Source organism: Centropristis striata, chromosome 5 (assembly GCF_030273125.1).
Source record: "Centropristis striata isolate RG_2023a ecotype Rhode Island chromosome 5, C.striata_1.0, whole genome shotgun sequence".
Lineage (NCBI taxonomy): Eukaryota > Metazoa > Chordata > Actinopteri > Perciformes > Serranidae > Centropristis > Centropristis striata.
The window spans coordinates 10,810,235-10,833,496 of NC_081521.1; the positions used below are offsets into that span (position 1 = coordinate 10,810,235).

Here is a 23,262-nt window from a genome sequence, read left to right on the forward strand (position 1 = left end):
GCCTGTGTTTTTGTGATGTTCTTTAACCCAGTTATCCTTAAAGGAAAATTATGTAGGATATTCAACAGAACAAGTGAACCACATAGAACACATCTATGATGTTTTTAAAAAAAAAAATAGTACCCCTAAATGTCCAAGATCTGTGATGTGACATATACGGGTCAGTGACAAATAAGGGTTGGCAAGATGTCAAATGGTGTAACCACAAAAAATATATAAATATTAAATACTTCATCCACCTACATTGTATTTAAGTGGACTTCTACATATAATTACTTCATTTTAAAAAACATCAAATTAATTGTTTTTTTTAGTATTTCTACATTTACACATTTCGTCAATATTGAGCAGAACATATTCTAAATACAACCATTTTTTTCCTAAAGTTTTGACAAATTATGTAAAATTTGTTAGACCATATGTATGTTTGTTATTACCAAAGTGTTGAAATGTAAACGTGGATTGTATTTTTTCTCATTTTAGTTCACATTCATTTTCCTGTATATAATCAGATTTTTATGGGGAAAAAAATACTGGTTACACCAACTGACACTGGGTTAGATCACGTCATTGACCCATACGTTTCATTGGGCGTTTATGGTATTTGTTTGATATTTCCTATTTTAAAATGAAAAAAAAAACTAGACACATTTTCCGTTTACAGAAACACAAATTTGCCTTTTTCTCTGCATCTCCACAACATTTATTAAAATTGTGACATTCATAGTGCTGTTTAGCTACAAATTATTTTTCAGATTTGTTTTTAAGTAACAAAATAATTACACATCAATGATAAATAAAAGCAAATAACCATTTGCCTTATTCTTTGCATCTACATAAAATACATCAAAATTGTGACTTTAATTTGTTCAGGAAATATGGTCAGAACAAGTTAAATGTAATAAAGGAAACCCTATTAACGGATTAGAATTGTTAAATGGGTTTAAACTTAGCCTCATAACAAAAAATAAGCTTTTTGAAATTAGCTACTTTTTCACATTTATGTTTCCAGTCACAGCCACATTTTGGAGAAGTCACTTGTCAAAGTCACATGACCACCACACCAGGGTGTTGAGTATGTGTCACTTAGGGATTTAATGAGTTAATGTGAAGCATAAAGCTGAATATGGGAGATTCTAGAAGATTTAAAGTGTTTGTTACACAGGTGTCACCATAGGTTCTTATGGGTTAACAATGAGTTCAGACCTCAGGTTAGAGAGAGCAACCAGTTGCTCTTATTGATATTCATTGATCAGGGTTGAACCTGAAACAAGGGCTGTTGATTTTATGAAGGCGGGCAGGTCAACTAACAGAGTGCCCTCTAAAGATTTTAAGCTTTAAGAGCATTCGATCAAAAACGTGCTGGAGGATCCTGGTCCATCCTGGATCATTCTGATGATGTCTCTGCTGTGTCCCAGCTCACCAGAGGCTAACCAACAACAACACATCATGTTATGTGGAGTGTGAAAGTTTATTCTTGGTGTTAAAAACATCAGTTTGACTAAAAAACATGTAAATCAAAGTCACTTTTTTGTGTCGTTTTAAGCTTTGAACCAAGCTCTCTGACCAAAATGACCAAAGATTACATAAAATTGAGCAAAAACGGGCTCAAATTGACCACAAAATGACCACAGAAATACACAAATTGACCAAAAAAAGACACAAAATGACCAAAAAAGGACACAAAATGACCAAAAAAGACACAAAATGGCCCTAAAAAGAAAAAATAACCAAAAAAGGCACAAACTAACTAAAAAAAGACATAAAATGACCAAAACAGGAAACAAAATGACCAAAAACAGACACAAATTGACCACAAAATTGTCAAAAAAGACACAAAATGACCAAAAAGACACAAAATGACCAAAAAAAGACACCATATGACCAAAAAGAGACACAAAATGACCCTAAAAATAAACAAAATGGCCAAAAAAGGCACAAAATGACTTAAAAAAAAAGAGACAAATAAAGACCAAAAAAAAGGAAACAAAATGACACAAAATGGCCCTAAAAAGAAACAAAATGACCAAAAAAGACATGAAATGACCAAAAAGACTAAAGCACATTAACACATGAACAATCAAAGTCACTTTTTTGTGTCATTTTAAGCTTTGAACTTTACACTGACCAATTATGGATTTTTTGAGCCGATACTGATATTAGGGAGTAAAGAAAGATATCAGATATCAATATATGAGCTGATATAGTATACATTTATCAAAAGCTTATCTCAAATCAAGCAACTTTATTGGTGCTTAGTTGTTATGTAATAATCAAACTATGGTGATGACGATTCCTTTAAACTAGTAGTTCTCAACCTTTTTGAGTCGCGACCCCCAATTTAACATGCATGTTGTCTGTGACCCCCGCTCACTGAATACAATCTCACACGCACAGTTCAGATCATACAAACTCAATTGATACGACGAATTTTGGACAAATAATGAAGCAGACAACAACTAAAACATCTCTCTGACCAAAATGACCAAATATTACATAAAATTAAGCAAAAAAGGGCTCAAATTGACCACAAAATGACAAAAAATGACCAAAAAAGGCACAAAATGGCCCTAAAAAGAAAAATGACCAAAAAGGCACAAAAAGACATAAAATGACCAAAAAAAGACACCAAATGGCCCTAAAAAGACACAAAATTACCCTAAAAAGAAACAAAATGACCAAAAAAAGGCACAAAATGATTTTTTAAAAAAAGACATAAAATGACCAAAAAAGGAAACAAAATGACACAAAATGGCCCTAAAAAGAAACAAAATGACCAAAAAAGACATGAAATGACCAAAAAGACTAAAACACATGAACACTTTGCAAGAAATGACATTGGACTTAAAAATAATTAAAATCACCAATCACAACAAGGTAATCAAACAATAATAAAAGGAAATTAAGAGAGGGCCAATCGATAAAAGTGAGTCTTTAGAAGAGATTTTAAAGAAGCCACTGAGCTTGCCTAGACAACAACTAAAACATCTCTCTGACCAAAATGACCAAAGATTACATAAAATTAAGCAAAAAAAATGGCTCAAATTGACCTCAAAATGACAAAAAATGACAAAAAAATATGATTTTGTGTCTCATTCTCTGCTGCTGGCTGCCGGACTATATGTCAGAGCGCACTCTGCTGGACAAACCATGTGATGATTCCATTTATAAAGTACTCAATTATCATTTTATGTATTATATGTGGATTTTAAAAAAATCATATCAGTGCACATCATACAACATTTAAAGAGATATCAATGTACAGTCATGGAAAAAATTATTAGACCTCCCTTTTTTTTTCAATTTCGTGTTCATTTTAATGCCCGGTACAACTAAAGGTACATTTGTTTGGACAAATATAACAATAACAACAAAAATAACTCATGACAGTTTAATTTAAGGGCTGATATCTAGACATTTTCCATGGTTTTCTTGATAATAACCAAAATCATTATCAAGAAAATAAGGGTGGTCTAATAATTTTTTCCATGACTGTATACACTGTAAAAAATGTTTGTAGAAATTAAAGTAAAACACTGTCAAATTGCATCAGAAATAGGTTGTAAAATTAAACATTGTATATCACCATAGTAGATACTTTTAATTACTGTAAATCAAAGAATAGCATAAAACTTTAAATTCTACTGCCATAAACTGTAGAAAACACACAGTTTTGCTGCAAAACCATAAAAATTTCATGTAAAATTAATGGAGAAATACCATGATGATACAATTATCCTAAAAGTTATGGGATTATTCAGTATAAATTACAGTTTTTGCTGATATTTACATCCACATAAGCTCATTGTATTTTACCGTTAATTAAACAGATTTTTTACAGTGTATCATATCAAAGTTCTTCTACAGATTATATATGTAAATTGTCTGTACATTATCCGTATTTTAAATATATGATTTGTAAAATAACATACAGTTATTTTTTACAGTGTATATGATAGCTACAGTAATGGGTTTCATCCAGAGGTTGCAGCACGATGAATATATGAATTTAAAAAACTCACATAGTATACATTTAACCCTTTAGAGTTTGTTGCTATTTTTTTGGTTTTTGACTCTTATTCATTCTGCCTGTATTTATCACATAAAAAATGTTTACCATGCCATATTGGTATCATTTTTTTCATCACAACCTCACCTCTACGACCTGATCATTATTTTCCATTAATTTTGACTTACTGGATCAACATTTTGAACACAAAAAACACACCAAACATACACATTTTTAACCAAAAAAACACACAAAAACAATTAATTTTTTTTTCAAAAAACACAAAAATAATTACAAAAAATCCCACATAAAAACACATAAAAAGAGGCATAAAAAAACACAAAAACACATTAAAAAATGTTTTAAAAAAAATCACAAAAACATTAAAAACAAAATATTGCATTAAAATACTGAATGCACACTGGAAAATTTGAAAAACCTCAGCAAAAACTTACTTTTACTCTTGGTCATGGTGGTTTTCTTAAATAGTAGTCAAAATAAAGTTATATGTTGCATATTCCTAAATAAACAAAGGTAAGTTAAACAGTGGTGGAATGTAACTAAGTACATTTACTCAACTACTGTACAAATTTAAGTTACTTATACTTTACTTGAGTATTTCCATTTTATATAACTTTATACTTCTACTTCACTACATTCAGAGGCAAATATTGTACTTTTTACTCCATTACATCAGGTCGAGATTTAACATAAAAACATGATAAATTTGAAATAATTAGACTTCATAACAGTATATTAAGTAAGTAACTTGACCCCTATGTTTACAACATTAAATGCTGCTTACATAAATGCATCAACACAAGTAATCTAATATTTAGAACATATAAAAAACAATCTGAGTGGGGCCATTATGCATAATGAGTACTTTTACTTTTGATACTTTAAGTACATTTTGATTCTGGTACTTTTGTACTTTTACTTCAGTAAGTTTTGAATGCAGGACTTTTTGTAGTGGAGTAATTTCAGTGTGGTATTAGTACTTTTACTTAAGTAACGGATCTGAAAACTTCTTACACCACTGTTGGTAACACCTGTGCTTTTTCTAATATGGTAAATTAAAATGTATAGTCATGTCTGTTCATGCATCTTTTAGCTTTGGTCTTAAGACTTTTAACTTTAAGTTAGATCCTCAGTCTTGCTGTCAGGTAAGAAAGTGATGGAAAACGCTGTAGGGTTCAATAAAGAACCCTAAAGTCCATGTGCATGTAAATGTATTTCATCCTGTAAAGAAGTATGGAAGCATATTGCATTCACTTGGAAAAAAACCTCCAGTTTTGATGCTGATACTTTTGTACTTTTACTTCAGTGAGTTTCTAATACAGGACGTTTACTTATAGTGGAGTAATTTCACAGTGTGGTATTAGTACTTTTACTTAATTAAGGGATCTGAATACTTCTTACACCACTGGTGTTAGAGATACAAATAGACCGACCCAAGTTACAGTCTAAGGTACCTAACACCTGTGCTTTTTCTAATATGGTAAATTAAAATGTATAGTCACGTCTGTTCATGCATCTTTTAGCTTTGGTCTGAGAACTTTTAACTTTAAGTTAGAACCTCAGTCTTGCTGTCAGGTAAGAAAGTGATGGAAAAAATGCCGTGGGATAATTTCAGGGTAATTTAGATAAGGTAAAGTCAGAGATCTGAATACTTCTTCCACCACTGAACCACAGTAAAGCCTAGAGTCAGTCAGGTTTTATTCTAGCAGGGAAAACCCTTAATGCAGAGAAAGTGTAGGAGTGGGTGGGCCCACTCTGATGAGTGATGTGGAGGGTGGAGGGGGTAATGGGGCAAGAATGGACCCCAGCTGGAGGAAAACTTTTACCATGACTTTAACTATTTCAATGCAGATTCACACTGGATTAATACACAGTGGTGTTCTTGGTGCTGCCCTTCAGCAGGCACCGTGCAGGAAAGTAGTCCCGGTCAGTTTGGTAGAATTGGGCAGTTAATGACAGCAGTGTAGTACAGCGCCACCTACCGTTGGTCCAACCGTTGATACCTCTCCAGCTGAGTGCTGAGGCTCAGTGTACATCCGAGCCTCCGCGAGGGAGGGAGGGGGGGCGCCAGATGTAGCCACACAGCGCATGCGCGTGAATCGGAAACCCACTTCAGAAGGACGCCCGCTACCGGCGAGGTCCCGCCACTGCTGCTCCGGGTTGTTTACCTCACAGAGCCCAGCACAGAGACCAAAGGCCCGCCGCAGCACTCACAGGCACGAGGTAGGTTTATTTTTTTTCCAAGTGACGTTTTCTTAATTGGCCAAATTGATTGACAGACCAATCAAGAGTTTTAATGAGCCGGGCTCGCGAGGGTCTCACAATGAGATTATTTATGCTAATTAAGTAGATGTCACTTCCGCCCCTTTTATTTGCGCCATTTTGGATAGGGCAGCTTCGAGGCTGGATGTGTATTGTCTGTCAGAGAAAAGAATGGGCAAAACGGTAGCGGCTGCCGAACAATCATAGACAGACTTCAGGCTGTTAATGTAAAGAGTGGCTCCGCCGGTAGTTGTTCCCAACAACAGGACATGTGTCCGCCCTCACCGCTCCGGGGAATGGAGGTTTTAACTGTCTAATGAGGCTCGGAGGCTCTCTGTCCCCGTTTGCCGACCGGAGGGAAGAGGGAAGAGGATAGCCCTGTTCGGAGAGGGAGAGTCGGCTTGGGAGGGTGAGAGCGACGGCCGGTGGCTGGTTCTCTGGTTCTCCCTCACGAAGACAGCTGTCACCTGGAGGATACTAGTGAGATCTCTGGAGGAAAGAGTCCACACATCTCCTCAGTCACTCTGAGGAGCCACAGCCACTCAGACGGAGCTCTGGATGTGAAAGCAGGTAAACTTGTGTGTCATATTGTGAGCCAAAGCCGTCAAAGGGAGATAGTGATGCGGTGTGTGGCAGTCAACTAGAGCTAAGGTAACTTGGTTGGAGATAGAGCTATAGAGCTAACGGTATGTGTCCATAAGTCACGGGGGGTCAACGTAGTTAACCTCCGGTTGAATTACTTCTACGGCTGCTTGTTTGTAACCCACCAGGTGTAATACGAGCGAATACCCTTTGTGGGGAAAAAAGGACAGAAGTAGTTTTGAACATGTTGTTGATGCGAGTTGGCTAGCTTAGCATGCTAACTTAGCGTGGTGTGTCCCCATTCTTTGTCAGCGGCAGCAGCTCCCTGCCAAACCTATCTATCGATCTGGACACTGCCAGATGTTGATCACAGATTAGATCCACTGGCACTAACGGTTCCTCGCTGCAACATTTGGTTTGTTGTGTCCACAGATCAGAGCTACCCACGACAGATCTTGCGAGTGAACGTTTACAAAGAGAAAGACAAATGCTGTGAATATTGTAAGTGCAGCTTCACTACTGTACAGAGAGTTTTGTCTTGGGGACACATGACACACATTCACAGCAGAAGGGCAAAAGCTGGCTTGATCTTGATTTTCAGTATGGATTCATATAATTGTTTGATGAATTATCCAAGTTTCACCCCTCAGAGGTGATCAGACATTGGGTTCATGATGAATTCATACATCATGTTTGATCCAGGGGGCTGTCACTTGGTCAGGACAAGTGTCAGATTATGATCATGGTCCCTACAATCACATAAGAGCTTCATATGCTGACAGCCACCCTACCTTTATTGCTAAGGGCTACAGACAGGTGTTGAACCTACAGACACAATTAACCCCAGTCCGTTTTAATCATCCCAAACTTTTCCGGTTTCTGTGTGAATATGGACGTCCCCAGAAGCTTCTCCCCTCAGCAAACATCTACACTCTGAAGGAGAACAGCAAGTAGTCACCCAGAACATAGGTTATCATGTCCCAGTGGAGGACTGAGTGAGCGTGAGGAAATATGTGGTTGAAGGTTTGTAGGCCTCTTTTTTTCACAGCACAGTCGAAGGGGGAAACCTGTTTTCTGCCAGCAGCCCTCAGCAGAGCAGAGCAGCCTCCTATCGCCTCTCCTCCCTCTCCTCTTCCTTCTCTCCCTCCCTTCCCTCCTTCTCAGCCTCTCCTTGGCTTGTTTTCTCCCTCCCTTTTTTCCTCCCACCCCCCTCCCCTCCCCTCCCTGCGCCCCCTCTTTCTCTCACCCTCTTCCATTTTCTCCCCCCCAAGCCTCTTCCCCTCCTTCCCTCACCCTCCCTCCTTCCCTCACCCTCCCTCCCTCCTTCCCTCTCCTCTCCTCTGAGCCTGTCTGTCCGACCTCCCTGCCTCCCCATCCCCTCCCTCCCCCCTCCACTTCCGTCGCTCACTCTCTGTCCTCTCTCCTTTCCTCTCATCTTTCCCCTCACACTCCTTCTACACTGGCTCCCCTCCCCTCTCCCTCCCTCCCTCCTCTTCCTCCCAGCTCCCTCACCCCCCCACCTCATCCTCTCTCACACTCCCCCTCCCCCTTCACTGATCTCTCTAGCTCCTTCTGTCCCTCCCCTTCCTCCCTTCCAACATCCCTCCCTCTCTCCCTCCCTTCCTCCCTCCCTCCCTCCCTCCCCTCTCCTCCCCTCCCCCTCCACTGCAGACATATTGTAGAGGCTGCTGCTGACTCAATAGGAGGCGCCATTCTGTGATGGTATTGCGAGGCAGGGAGAAAAAGGGGGCAGGCAGAGTATAGGGAGGCTTACATAATGGAGCTTCTCTCTAGCGCCATCTGCAAGTAATGGGAGGAAGCAGGAAAGAGAGACAGAGAGGGGAAGTGGGTAAGGGTATGTGTCTTTTTCTCCACTCTACTACTTGCACCTTTTAGAATGGCAGACAGACAGACAGACAGACAGACAGACAGCAGGCAAGACAGTGAGACACACAGGCAGATGGGCAGAAATGTCTCTGGTTCTCTCGGCTCTTCAGTAGGCCAGTAGTTGGTGGAACAACACACGCTCAGTTCCCCCACTCTAGTTTGCGTTTTCTAGAAGGGAAACAAGCTGAGGTGTTCACAGGAATTGTTTGGGACTGTGTGGTTTGTTGTCAATGCGTTGCCTTTATGTCACGGTGCATCAGTGACCTTTGACCTCACAACATGGAGCTCTGATATGAATAGAGACGTCCAACCAGCCACTTTGGACAGTGAATTAAACAACCCTTACTACTTCTGGCAAATGATCCCTTCACTAATACTTATTGATAATGATAATAGCCCATAATGGATGGGTAGATGGTGGTTTAGCTGTTTTGTGTGGGACCAGTCGGTCTCTCTTTCTGTGAGAAACCTTTATTTTTTACTTCAGATAGTTAAGTGAGGATTGTTCTGGTCAGATTAAAACTTTAAGGGGGTGTTCGTGACATTCAGAACATTAATAAAGCACTAAAAAACTATTTACTATGTAATGGTGTCCGGACCAGAGAATGAAGGCACACTTCCTCTGTTTGTGTTTTAATCCGAGCTTCACTGTTCTTTGTTGAAAAGAGACACAATAAATTGTTGTTAGCCAGTCTGACCATGCATGCAAGGCACTGCATTTGAGTTCTTGTGTTTGTCCCACACTGCACTGCTCTGTTCTCATACGGTGGTTATTGCTGAAAATGACCACGTCCCAGTTCGTCCTCTTGTTTAACTGTTAGCCATGTCCCCACTATTACCATTGTAAGGACCTCGGTTGCGTTAGTGCCGTTAGTTGCTTACTGCCGGCTCAGCCACTGCCATGTAGAGAGCCATGGCATAAAAATATAGAAATACATTTTTTAGAAGCTTTTCTTAGCTTTCCTACATAGTGAACCGGCAATGCTAAATGTAAATTGTACTCAAAGTAGTGCTGAAATCATTGAGCGCTGGCTGAGAATGTTGTAGTGGAGATTTCTTTCAAGCAAACAAAAGTTGCTGAATGTTTAATTGTTTACATTAAGTGTTACTCACTAAAACGTACTGCGTGTATCCTTGGCAACCAAACCATAGACTGTATATAGATGGCACCTGACAGCTCCCCAAATTGAAGCTAAAACATCTCAATCGCCCCCTGTTGGCTGGCTGCAGTATACGTCATATATCCATGTTTGCATCTGCCATGTTTCACCCACTCCATGTTTGCCAAAGGAAAAAAAGTACAAGTGTACGCTCAGTTTGGGTCGGGCCATTTGAAGCACAATGTGGGTGTTTGAGTGGGACTAGATACTGCGCCTCCCCTCTTTGTCAATACTGTGCAGACTCTGGCTCCAAATGACGTCCCCAGTGCAAGATGGCAGCAGCCATATCTGGGATATGGTGGCTTCACTCTTTGACCTTCTTTATATACAGTCGATGCACCCAACAAACCTATTGAGTGCCAAGCCATTTTCTTAAAAACGATTTGAAACCTGCATTGTTTACATCTATGTTTACAGTCTTATACCCTGCCTTTGCTAGTGCATTGCATGGTGCGTGGTAATCAGTGGCATGGTGTTAACAGTAGGCTGGGGTGGTATCTGTTTTTTGGAATCATAGCATTTAAATGTAGGCTGCTATTATATAGTTATATAAAACATATGTCTACTAGTTCTTTATGGCTGAAATTCTGGAATATTGATGGACAAATTGGCCTTCAGATTAAAATTCAAGCATTAATACTGCCTGGCTCTGTAAATGGAAAACAAATAAAGTGCTTCTGACTGAGCCAAACAACACTATTTAATTGGTGACTGTGCACAGGACAGGACAAAGGCAATGGATGTATAAAAAGGTAGCCGGAGCAAAAAGAGACAGTGAACCCTGCACATGCTAACATCTTGAAACAGCAGTGACGGGAGGGGTGTATTTGTTTGGGTGTTGAGTTCAAGTATCAACAAACTTTGTCCAGAATGTCAGACTCCACCTTTAAACAACAAGCCCCCACCAGTGCAGCCCCTGGTGCTAAAACTGCTTTTGAATTCCCTCTGAGAGAATGGACTTTGGCTTGATGATCTATTTGGGAACAACATAATCACTTTTAGTCATAACTTTTGCTACATACATGCCAGTAACTAGCTGTCCCGTGTTGTCATGTCTGAGTAAAGCTATGATGAAGAATTACGTTACAAGACAAATATGTCAAAATGCCAAAAAGCCATTTCTTTAACAGATAGTTGAAACCATCAGTGTTGAGTATTTTTTACGGTATACAAAGGCAAGTTGAGTCAAATAAAAGGTCATTCTTGGCACACTGTTAATTCCCTGACTTTGGGTTCTGTTAACAGACACCTGTCCAAGCTGTACACCTGTTGATGACATGCTGGATGTGTCTTTTCTGTTCAGGTGGGCAGAATGTTCCAGCTCCCTGTCAATAACCTGGGCAGTCTGCGGAAAGCGAGGAAAAATGTCAAAAAGGTCCTGGGAGACATCGGCTTGGAGTTCTGTAGAGATCACCTAGAGGTGAGCATGCCCAGACTTTGTGTTTCTATGACGATGACTGCACCTGCTGCTGTCCCTTTGGGATAATGGCTTTTCTCTTAAGAAGAACTCAGCGTTTGGGGGTTACATGTGGGACATTAGTTTGATTTAGTTATAATGCAATAAAGTTATTTGGAGTTTAGGGGTAGCGATTGCTCTTCCATTTGGCTCAATGCTGGAAGTAAAGGATCAGTGGTGCTGACACTGATGCATAAATATAGAGAAAATATGATGGTAGGAATCTATGACCTGTACTTGTATAACAAACACAGAATAATGTTATTACCCTCATTGACACTCTGTCCTCATTCTGTTATATCCCACTTGATGTAGGAGAAATATGCTCCTCAGGCTTAAAAGCAGAAACCAAAGACTTTACATAACTCAGCATCCAGTCCGAGGCACAAATATGAAGAATGCTACCGATTTGAGAGGTTTTGGTAAAAAAAAACATAATCGTCATTACAGCTATGGCCCAGTATCTGTATCTGCACAATAAGATTATAGAGACCATAAGTGAAAATATTGACTTATTTTCCAGCCCTAACATTCATTTAACGGAGGACAAGAGAAAGCTAGCAAAAGGTACATTTTCAACCCTGCAACATATTTCAGAATAATAGAAAATTAATAATAACCTGTTCCTGGACTTTTTTTTGTGGTCAACCAGTCAGTTTTTGTTTGACACAGAGGACAGCAATGGCAGATTAGTAATTTTTGCATATCAACAAATCTTTTGCATACAGTTATCCAGAAACATCGTCTAAAGGGAACAACAGAAACTTGAGCAATATCAGATAAATTGGCTACATTTGTCCCTTATTCTCAGGCTGTATCTCCAATGTCCATTTGTTTTTGTTTTTTTAATATTCTAAGAAATGGGTTTTTTTTTAATAAAATGTGATTTCACCATCTGCCTGTATCTCATGAAACCACAGTCTGTGCTTTGTGAATGTTTAAAATATCTATTTCCTTTGTGACATTGTGTGTTTCATCAACAAGTATTTATCTTATTTTCTTGTTGTAGGATTATAAAGACTTTACACCTCCAGAGGTGTATATAAAGCACACTACCTGGGAAGATGTGTGCATGTGGGAACCATCACATACCAAAGTCCAGGTTGGTGACACACTCAGATATACACTCACACATATTTAATTCTATTAAGTTCAATAGATAAAGTTTTTTGAAACACTGATATTTTAATTAGGGATGGGCATTTTCCATTTCAAGTACTGACAAAAAAGAAATGGGATTTGAAATTTGTTTTTGATGTAGTGCTGGAAGCAGTTGTTGCCTTTATTATGAAACAGCCATCACTGCTAATCTGATGTGACATGGTAATCTAGTGCAGAATTAGAAGTTAAGCCTGTTCTTGTGAAGGTAACTAAATAATATCATCAAGTCTCCTAGCTTTATTAATCTTATTTTGTTTGCTTATTGATATTAAAATATACTTTATTGCTCATCTACTATAAGTTAACTATAAGTTAACTATGCTTTTTGCAACTACTGGATCTAAAGCGAGAACAATGCCTTATTACTTGTTAATAAAGCCTTATTATAAAGCGTTACCAAGTTTTCTTCACATAATGTTTAGTCACGCTACGTCATTTCAGTCTCATGAAATAGCCGCTCGTAACGTTAGCTAATGTTGCCTGCTAACCCATACAGCAGCTACTGTAGCTAACATAACGTGGCAAATTAAATTGTGAGCTAAACTAGCGCTGTTAGCCATGATCAAAACAATCTTTCTAAATAATAACATGTTGAATGCAAATCGTTATATCGCATTTGCTTGGTAGCTGTCGTGAGCATGTATGTTACCACAGTAGCTTTTTGTAGAATGATTGACAGTTACAAAGCAGAAGAAAAAAACGATTACGCCATTACGTTGCATGGCAGCTGGATTCTTAAAATATCACGAGATCACATGACAATCACTGGGTCACAGGATTGCAAATCCAGGTTAGGCTTCAAGAAATGTGTTTTTGTCCGTTTGTGTTGTAAACAGCTAGTTGTTCAACCATTCAGACGAAATAATCTAAGTTCTCATGCCCATCCCTTAATTGAATATACTGTTTTGTATTATTGTTATTGTTGTTATGTTCACACCAAAAAAACATCAAAAATGTCTATAGGTATAAAAGCATGAATTGAATTCTTTACACTGTTTCTTTATACAAGGCCGATATAGCAAAATATTTTCTTGTACCTGACAAGTTTCGGCTACCTTGCCTCTGTAGCCTTCATCAGAGGTGTCATGTGATGTTGGTGTGACGTCGTCTGTGATGTGTTATATTGAGCAAGGTAGCCGAAACTTGTCAGGTACAAGAAAATATTTTTGCTATATTGGCCTTGTATAAAGAAACGGTGTAAAAAATTATATCAGTAGGCCTAATGAACCTCTTCAATATGAATTGAATTCTCTTGGACAAAGAACTTGTAAAGTCTAAGCTTCTCCCCACCTCTGTGTCTCCAGGACTACAGATCAAAGCCCTTCTGCTGCTCTGGCTGCCTCTTTTCATCCAAGTACTTCTCTGCATACAAGAGCCATTTCCGCAATGTCCACAGCGAGGACTTTGAGAACAACATTCTGCTCAACTGCCCCTACTGCACTTACAATGGCAACAAGAAGACTCTGGAAACACACATCAAACTTTTCCACATGCCCAACAGCGCGGTGCGACAGGGCCCCGGTGGCATGGTGGCGGGAGCTGGTGGGATCATGATAAAGGACGGGGTGCTTAAAAGGACTGGGGACAGTGTGGAACAGGCGGTGTACTACTGCAAGAAGTGCACCTACAGGGACCCTTTGTACAATGTAGTGCGAAAGCACATCTACCGGGAACACTTCCAGCAAGTGGCCCAGCCCTACATTGTGAAACCAGGAGAGAAGACTAACACTCAGAATGGCGGCACAGGGAATACAGACAGTAATAACACAAACAATGTTAACAGTAACCAGATTCACTGCAAGAAGTGTCTGTTTGTTCCAAGGACCTACGAGGCACTTGTCCAACACGTCATTGAGGACCACGAGAGGATTGGCTACCAGGTGACTGCCATGATAGGGCACACCAGCGTGATAGTCCCCCGTCCCAAACCCATCGTCATGATCCCCCCCAAAACCCAGGGAGACAAGACCATCATTGGGATGGGCCCGAAAGGTGCAGTAATGGCTACTACCAGGTCTCCTGGCTCCCAGCAGCTGGGTCGGGTTATCATCTCGTCAAAGACGGGCTTCAGCGCTCAAAATCTTCTATCTGGGATGAAACACGACGCAATAAGGTTGAAGGCTGGGACCACGCAGTTCTCTTTGGGCAGCCAGCAGGTGAGGGTCACCTTACCAGGGAATGCTCAGGTGTCTGTTCCCCAGCAGTCACACGCAGCAAAGCAGCTCCTCTCTGGCGGCAGCCTGCGGAGTCCAGTCGTGGTCAGTGGCTCTTCTTCACTCAAATCCAACCCTCTGGGTTCACGTGTGCAGGCGGCAGCTACTACTGTAGCTTCTGTCACGGCCAAGAAAGGCTCCTCGGTCCTCGGCACATCCTACACTCAGAAGTGGAAAATCTGCACCATCTGCAATGAGCTCTTCCCCGAGAACGTGTACAGTTCTCATTTTGAGAAAGAGCACAAAGCGGAGAAGGTGCCCGCTGTAGCCAACTACATCATGAAGATCCACAACTTCACCAGCAAGTGTCTGTACTGCAACCGATATCTCCCCAGCGACACCTTGTTGAACCACATGTTGATCCACGGTCTGTCCTGCCCACACTGCCGCGCAACCTTCAATGACGTGGAGAAGATGGTGGCCCACATGCGGCTGTCACACCCCGACGAGAGCGTCGGCCCACGCACAGATTCTCCCTTGACCTTTGACCTCACTCTGCAGCAAGGCAATCCCAAGAATGTTCAGCTGATTGTCACTACTTACAACATGCGAGATGCCCCTGAGGAGTCGGTGGCGTTTCATGCTCAAAACAACAACTCCTCTGTGTCATCAGCCTTGTCTGCCTCCCTGATATCAGGCAAGAGATTAATGCCTCAGCACACACCCAAAACACCTTCAGGGGCTGCTGACAGTGCACCCACCAAGAGTGCCCCGCAGGCATCTGTGCCCTACAAGAGGGATGTGGGCAAGACACTGTGTCCTCTCTGCTTCTCTATCCTCAAGGGCCCAATCTCAGACTCACTGGCCCACCATCTGAGAGAGAGGCACCAGGTGATTCAGACAGTCCACCCTGTAGAAAAGAAACTGACCTACAAGTGCATTCACTGCTTGGGGGTTTACACTAGTAACATGACAGCCTCCACCATCACTCTACACTTGGTGCACTGTCGAGGTGTAGGGAAGTCCCAAAATGGCCAAGACAGCCGGGCAGCTCATACCTCTCGGGTCAGCCAGGCTCAGAGCAGCGCTCTCAAACGGCCCAGCTTCGATAGCTCTGACACTAGTGCGCCAAAACGAAGGAAGCCGCCTGGCGAAAGGGCCCACCCACGGGACAGTCACACTACGTTTGTGGAAAATCCGGACGAACCTGTAGTTCTGGCTCTCGACCCCAAAGGACACGAAAACGAGTCGTACGAATCCAGGAAGGCGTTCCTAACGCAGTATTTTAATCAAGCGCCGTATCCGACACGGCGGGAGGTGGAGAAGCTGGCCTCCAGTCTGTGGCTGTGGAAGTCCGACATCTCCAGCCATTTTGTCAACAAAAGGAGGAAATGCGTACAGGAATGCGAATCCCAAAACGCCAGCGTATTGCTCGGGTTCAGCATGCACGAGGTCAGCAAAGTGAATCACGAGCTGTCTTTGGTCCAGGACGGCGTGTACGAGGGCCGACACAGCAAGAGGCGGACGTCTAGGACGCGTATCGGGCTGTCAGAACAGGCTCTCCGGAGACACAGGGAGCTTGTAGCTGCTAACGGTGGCGTGTGGAAGGCAAAGCCAACTGGGACTGCAGAAGGTAGTAAAGGAACGCCATCTGCCCCCAAACCCAACTGTGCCAGCAGAGACCAAACCAAGACAATCAACAGCACCTTACTACAGAAATTACCTCTAGACCTCTCAGAGCCCATCGCCATCGACTCTGACAGCGACGAGGAAGAGCAGCAGAAGGATAACAAGGGAGGAGAGGGAGAGGTACATCTCCATGGCAACGCACAGCTTACTGGAGCTAAGGAGAGAATGGAGCCGAGGACGGGGGACAAGACCGTTTCAGATCTGGATGATATGTCAGACGAAGACGACGACGAAGATGACGACGACGACGAGGACGATGATGACGACGACGAAGAGGACGAAGAGACGCACGTAGAGAACGGCTTCGGGCCCACGGAGGGCTCGGAAAGACAGGCTGCTAAAGGAAGAGACACTCTGCCCATCATTATTCCCAAGTTTGTACCGTCATCTGCGAGGAGCAGGAGCGACGGGGCCCAGCTGGGCAAACAGCAGGTCTGACTGATAAAATCAAAAGGACTCATAGTCAGAGAGACACTTTAGATTTGATCCACGCCAACAAATCTGCCTCGCCTGAACTGAAGGACGCTGCCCACTTCCAGTGGCTGCCTGTGAAGGAGGGAGCGATGAGGAGAGAACTCGAAACAAGCCATCCAATGACTTTTAAAGGCAGGACTCAATGAGCAGCTAGGGTTGATGTAAAGATTTGTGAACAAAGTTTTAACGTTCCTTCCCCGAGTGGGAGGGGAAGTGCAAAGACAACAGAAGTCACACCAAACAAATAGAAAGTTTTTTGCCTTCTATATACTTTATTACATTGAGATAAGAAGTTATTAACGTTGATTTAGCCACTGAACTTGGCTTAAAATATTGAGTTGTTGTGAGGTAAAGCTTTTAAGCTGACCAGATAATCCATCATTTTTCATGTAGTTATACTGAGATGGGTAGTGTAAATTTGTACAGTCTTTTAGACATGTTTGGACAGATGTTGCCGTACATGTACCCTTAAATATTTGCTATTACCTGTGTGTAAGGTAGCCTCATATGTTCTACATTGGTATGCTTAATGATAGTTGTCGCTTTGGTGGCTGGTATTTTCTCGTATGTTTAAGTTTATTTTTTAACAAAAACCTAGTTTTTTTGCAAAATAATATATCTATATATAAATGACATAACAATTGATTTGTTTTTGCTTTAAACTTGATTAGATTTTATTTTTTTAATTTTCCTTTTACTATCATTTCTGTTTTGAGAGAATAGCAGCACTGAGCTGTCCTCTTACGGTTCCAGTTAAAGGAGCATTTCATCAACTTTTTGCAGCCTTATGCTCATTAGCCTCGACTGAACTCTACTTGCTTTCTATTTTCACAATTTTAACTTGATGTTTCTTTGCCCCACAAGACTGGACAGTAACCACCATACTGACATCCCCTAAAGTGAAAGCATTTGTTCTGGGGATTTTTTTTTTCCAAAAAAGAGAGTTGTGTTAAATTTGTGTTCTCTTTGAATTGTGTGTATTTGTTTTATGTTTTCATTTTTCACTTAAGCATTTATGAACAATAAAGTGCTGTAATTGTGCTTCTCACAGAACCAATGGCCATGGCAGCTTCTTTGTTCAAAGTAACAGAGAGAGATGAACACTGAGATTGTTGCTGCACAGCAAGAGTAAACAAGAAACCTTGAAATGTCTTTATTTCTTTTAGATTGAGTATTCTCTATCAGCTCTCGTTTGCAATTGTCTAACCTGTCTATTGACTAAACTGCCAATGTTTTGTCTACACAAGTGGTTAAACATCCTTTTGCAAAGTGTTCTTACTATCAACTAGTACAACAGCAAATTAAGTGCCCTCTTTTTGGTAGAAAAGGAGCCATAGAGAACTTGCCAGTGGGTGCTAACTGTGCATTCAAATACCCATACCACCATACTATTTATTTTACTATTTAATATTCCAGAAAAATATTTATGTCTCAATTCATAGTATGTCAAATGCTATGCTGTATGTCAGAAATACTGAATCTGGTCTCATTTTGCATTGTGCAAGCCTGCATGCTTTTCTGGCTATTCTGACCCATAATCCTTTGTGCTTCATACAGTCATGGAAAAAATTATTTTCTTCATTTTTTTTTGTTCATTTTAATGCCTGGTACAACTAAAGGTACATTTGTTTGGACAAATATGATAACAACAAAAATAGCTGAAAAGAGTTTAATTGAAGAGCTGATATTTAGACATTTTCCATGGTTTTCTTGATAATGATTTTGGTTATTAAGAAAACCATAGAAAATGTCTAGATATCAGCTCTTAAATTAAACTTTTATCAGCTATTTTTGTTATTTAGGTCTGCAACTAACTGTTATTTTCATTATTGGTTAATCTGTCGATTATTTAAACGATTAATCGATTAGTTGTTTGGTCAGTAAAATGTATAAAAATATCAATGAGTGTTTCCAAAACCACAAGATGACGTCCTCAAATCTCTTGTTTTGTCCGCAAACCAAAGAGATATTCAGTTTATTGTCATAAAGGAACAAAGAAACCAGAAATATTCACATTGAAGAAGATGAAATCAGAGAATTTGGACTTACTGTCTTTGAAAAACTGCTCAAACCAAATTATTCCATTATCAAAATAGTTGACGATTAATTTAATAATCGATTGTTGTTCGATTAATCAAATAATTGTTGCAGCTCTAATCATTATATTTGTTCAAACAAAAGTACTTTTAATTGTACCAGACATTAAAATTAACAAGAAATGGAAGAAAACAATTGTTCTTACTTGACTTATTACCTCAGAGTTTATGATCTCAAGCGCTAGTTTCAAATCTTCCATACAACATGAAAATGTAAATTATGTTTCCATTTAGAGTCAAATGGATGATAAAGCAGAGTAAGCTACCTACCTTGATTGACAATGCTACCACAACACACATTTACATCTTAGAACTTGTGTTTTCACTTCATCAAAGTGAGTTGTAAGATGTTGGTTGCCTAAAAATGTCTCGCATGTCATCATCTGTTTGGAACAAAAGACACTCAAGGCATGTGCTGTATATTTTTGGCACTCTAAGCTAGCACTAACTGATAAATTGTTCGAAATATAGTGACTTCTGGCTCCAAAAAACTAAGATGGCAACAGCCAAAATGCCAAACATGTGGCTTCAAAAACAGCAGTCCACAAACCAATGGCTACATTCCATCATTTTTTACAGTCATATTGATGTGTTGCTTGGCTAATTGTGTAAAATCTACTCCACGGTGCATTCATTTGATGATCTGAATCTTTCACTGCTGTGGGTCTCTAAACCTCCTTAAAATAAAAAATATTACTGCTCACAGCCCATGATGACACTAACCCTGTAACCTGTGATGAGGGGACACAAGCCAAAAGGTTTTAATCTCCAAAAATACCAACTACAGGTGCATCTCAATGAATTAGAATATCATAGAAAAGTTTATTCAATTCAAAAAGTGGAAATAACACATTATATAGATCCATTACACACAGAATGAAACATTTCACGTCTTAATTTATTTAATTTCTTCTAATTATAATGATTATGGCTTACATTTAATTAAGACCTAAACTTCAGTGTCTCAAAAACATTTTAATATTACAAAAGACCAATTTTAAAAAGTATGTTTAATATGTAAATGTTGGCCTCATTTGTGAAAAGTCTGTCCATCTATATGACTCAATACTTGGTTGGGGCTGTTTGACTTGAACTACTGGAAATAGACTTTCACATCATATTCTAATTTATTGAGATGCACCTGTAAATGTTAACAAATATCACTATTGCTTATATATCATATTCCCCAGATAGAGAGACAGTGATGTGATTTATTGCAAGAGGCATTATTCAAAAAAAAGACCAATGGGACATCAGGGATAAACTGACAGTTTTGTTTCATACAGAGGACAGAGGGTTAAGACTTACCACTGGTACACAATAACAATCTGCAGCATCACTGTGAAGTAAAGCTTTTGGCACAAAAAAAAACAAAAGGAAATTCAGTTGGTTAAAATTGTATTAAATTCCTTTTCATAAAAAATTGTGATAACAATGTGAAAAGGCAAGTTTGGTTTCCTGCAAAAAATATTTTTTGTCTTCAAATTTAATACAGACACTACAGGTGCATCTCAATAAATTAGAATATAATGACAAGTCAATTTCCAGTAGTTCAAGTCAAACAGCCCCAACCAAGTATTGAGTCATATAGATGACATACTTTTCAGAGGCAACATTTCCATGTTAAACATACTTTTTAAAATGGGTCTTTTGTAATATTAAAACATTTTTGAGACACTGAATTTTATGTCTTCATTAAATGTAAGCCATAATCATTATAATTAGGAGAATTTAAATAAATTGAGACATGAAATGTTTCATTCTGTGTGTAATGGATCTATAGAATGTGTTATTTCCACGTTTTGAATTGAATTACAGACAAAAATTAACTTTTCTATGATATTCTAATTTATTGAGATGCACCTGTAAATCCAGACCAACACCCAGGAAAATGTATCTTATATGGTTGCATTCCATCTGTTTTTCTAAATCGAATGTTGCAGGTTACTTTCCTCAAGTGAAATCAAAGTGTGATTCTATAATAAATGGTTCAAGAAAGTAAAGCTATGCAGGTATAAAAAAACAATCCTTTCCCAGAGTTAATTAAATCTTATTTAAAGAACAGTTAAAATTAACCAGTTCCATATTTCATCTACCAATCAGGTCTGACGTATCCTGACATTACCATATCAAGCACACAGTAATGAGATTTTACACTGCAAAGAGAATTGAGAATACAGTGAATAATATCAGTTCAGGTGGGATTCACGATCTGTCACAGTAAAGATGTGAAGTTGTTAGGCAGCAGTTTTGTCTTCGAGCCAAAAATAGGTCCAATAACATCCAGCATTGCTTAGTAACCAAACTTAACTTGCCAACCAATTTAGTCTCACAAGGTCAGAGCGGTACCACACATGTTGAACAGTGATTTCACTGCTAGATAAAAAAATACACATCATTTTCTACCATAGAAATGACATCATCTATTAACTAGATTGTTTTTTAAATCCTATTTTTTGACCATAGAAATGACATAATCTATCTATAAACTGGATTATTATTATTATTTAAATAATCATTTTTGACCATAGAAATGACATCATCTATCTATAAATAGGATATTTTTTTAATCATCATTTTTGACCATAGAAATTACATAATCTATCTATAAACTGGATTATTATTATTATTTTAATCATCATTTTTGACCATAGAAATGGCACCATCTATCTATAAATAAGATTTTCTTTTAAATAATCATTTTGACCATAGAAATGACATCATCTATATAAATAGGATATTTTTAATCATCATTTTTGACCATAGAAATGACATCATCTATTTATAAATAAGATTTTCTTTTAAATCATAATTTTCGACCACAGAAATGACATCATCTATCTATAAACTAGATTTTTTTTAATCATAATTTTTGACCATAGAAATGACATCATCTATCTATAAACTAGATTTTTTTTAAACATCATTTTCTATCATAGAAATGACATCATCTACCTATAAACTTGTTTTTTTTTAAATCGTCATTTTTGACCATAGAAATGACATCATCTATCTATAAATAAGATTTTCTTTTAAATCATCATTTTTTACCATAGAAATGACATCATCTATCTATAAACTAGATTTTTTTTTAAAAATCTATCTATAACGGACCAAGAGTGTGTGTGTGTGTGTGTGTGTGTGTGTGTGTGTGTGTGTGTCTAGTTCATATCTCTCTGTCCGTTAGTCAGACTGACCTCAGATTTCGTATGTGTCTTGCTCATGGCACAAAGGTGTGCATCCTCGATTTTGAAGATGTTTTAATTCATTTTTTAAAATATCATTGTTTACATAGGACATGTTGCAGCATTGCACTGTTTCTGATCGGACGCCTTTTAGGGGAGCTCCGCCCCCTTTTAGGGGAGCTCCGCCCCATTGTGTGATAGGCCTACACCTGGTCAGTAACACAACACTCTGGATTTACACCCTGACTCATCTCATCTGGAAGTCTATTTAGCCTACCTATCTTTAGGAGTTTTAAAGTGGCTACAAGGTTCGATTTTCCAATAATATTCAAATAGTTTCCAGCGAATATCAATGTTCAATGTGTATGTGCTGGATGGTGTGGTACCTTATGAAAAGTAAGTGTTTTATGGAGTTGCAGTGGTCTGCATGTACCCAATATACACTTTGTATATTAACACTACACAACGATCCCACTTTCACACTCAACCTCATTTGGCCATAATTGAATAATCAACTTAATCTCCCACTATACGAATACACACTTCCTACGACACTGCACTAGTTGTGATAAATTCAAATATTTGTGAAAGAATTAAAGAGATTACACTCTGTTGGGTTTGAATTGTACTTTTAACATGGCCATCCTCAAAATACAGAATAGTACCAATGCCAAGCCTCATCCACTGTATATACCCCTGCTGTCCTGTTTCCATTAGCATTAGCTTCGGTTGGTTGCCGCTAGTCTGTGACAAGCCATTGAAACATTGAAAATAGGGGAGACCGGGGCTGGTTGTCACACTCTTTACTCCTGTCTGATTTTTCATCATCAACACATCCCTAAACACAGACGCTCTCTACAAAAAGGGGCGGAGCCGCCTCTTTTTCTTCTTGAAGCTCAGATCTCTGGACATGTGTAGTAAGATGCTGGGTAACGCTTTATATTAAGGTCCTTGTAATAACCATTAGTTAACAAGTAATAAGGCCCTTGTAAGTCCTTACAAGATGCTTATTAACATTATTGTGTGTTTATAAGCTTAAGTGTTAATAATGGCATTACAAACACCCATGACCCACCCATTATGTCTTTGCCATGCCTTTATTAATCTTATTTTGTTTGCTTATTGAT

General features: G+C 39.1%; 1 protein-coding gene across 1 annotated transcript; it reads left to right on the forward strand.

The window, feature by feature from the left end:
• The first annotated feature begins 6,382 nt into the window (after positions 1-6,382).
• Positions 6,383-17,907, forward strand: adnpb (activity-dependent neuroprotector homeobox b). The gene is made up of 4 exons (XM_059333765.1): positions 6,383-6,862; positions 11,225-11,341; positions 12,387-12,479; positions 13,843-17,907. The coding sequence occupies exons 2-4, from the start codon at positions 11,234-11,236 to the stop codon at positions 16,816-16,818; spliced, it is 3,177 nt and encodes a 1,058-aa protein (XP_059189748.1). The 5' UTR covers positions 6,383-6,862; positions 11,225-11,233; the 3' UTR covers positions 16,819-17,907.
• Positions 17,908-23,262: the final 5,355 nt, after the last annotated feature.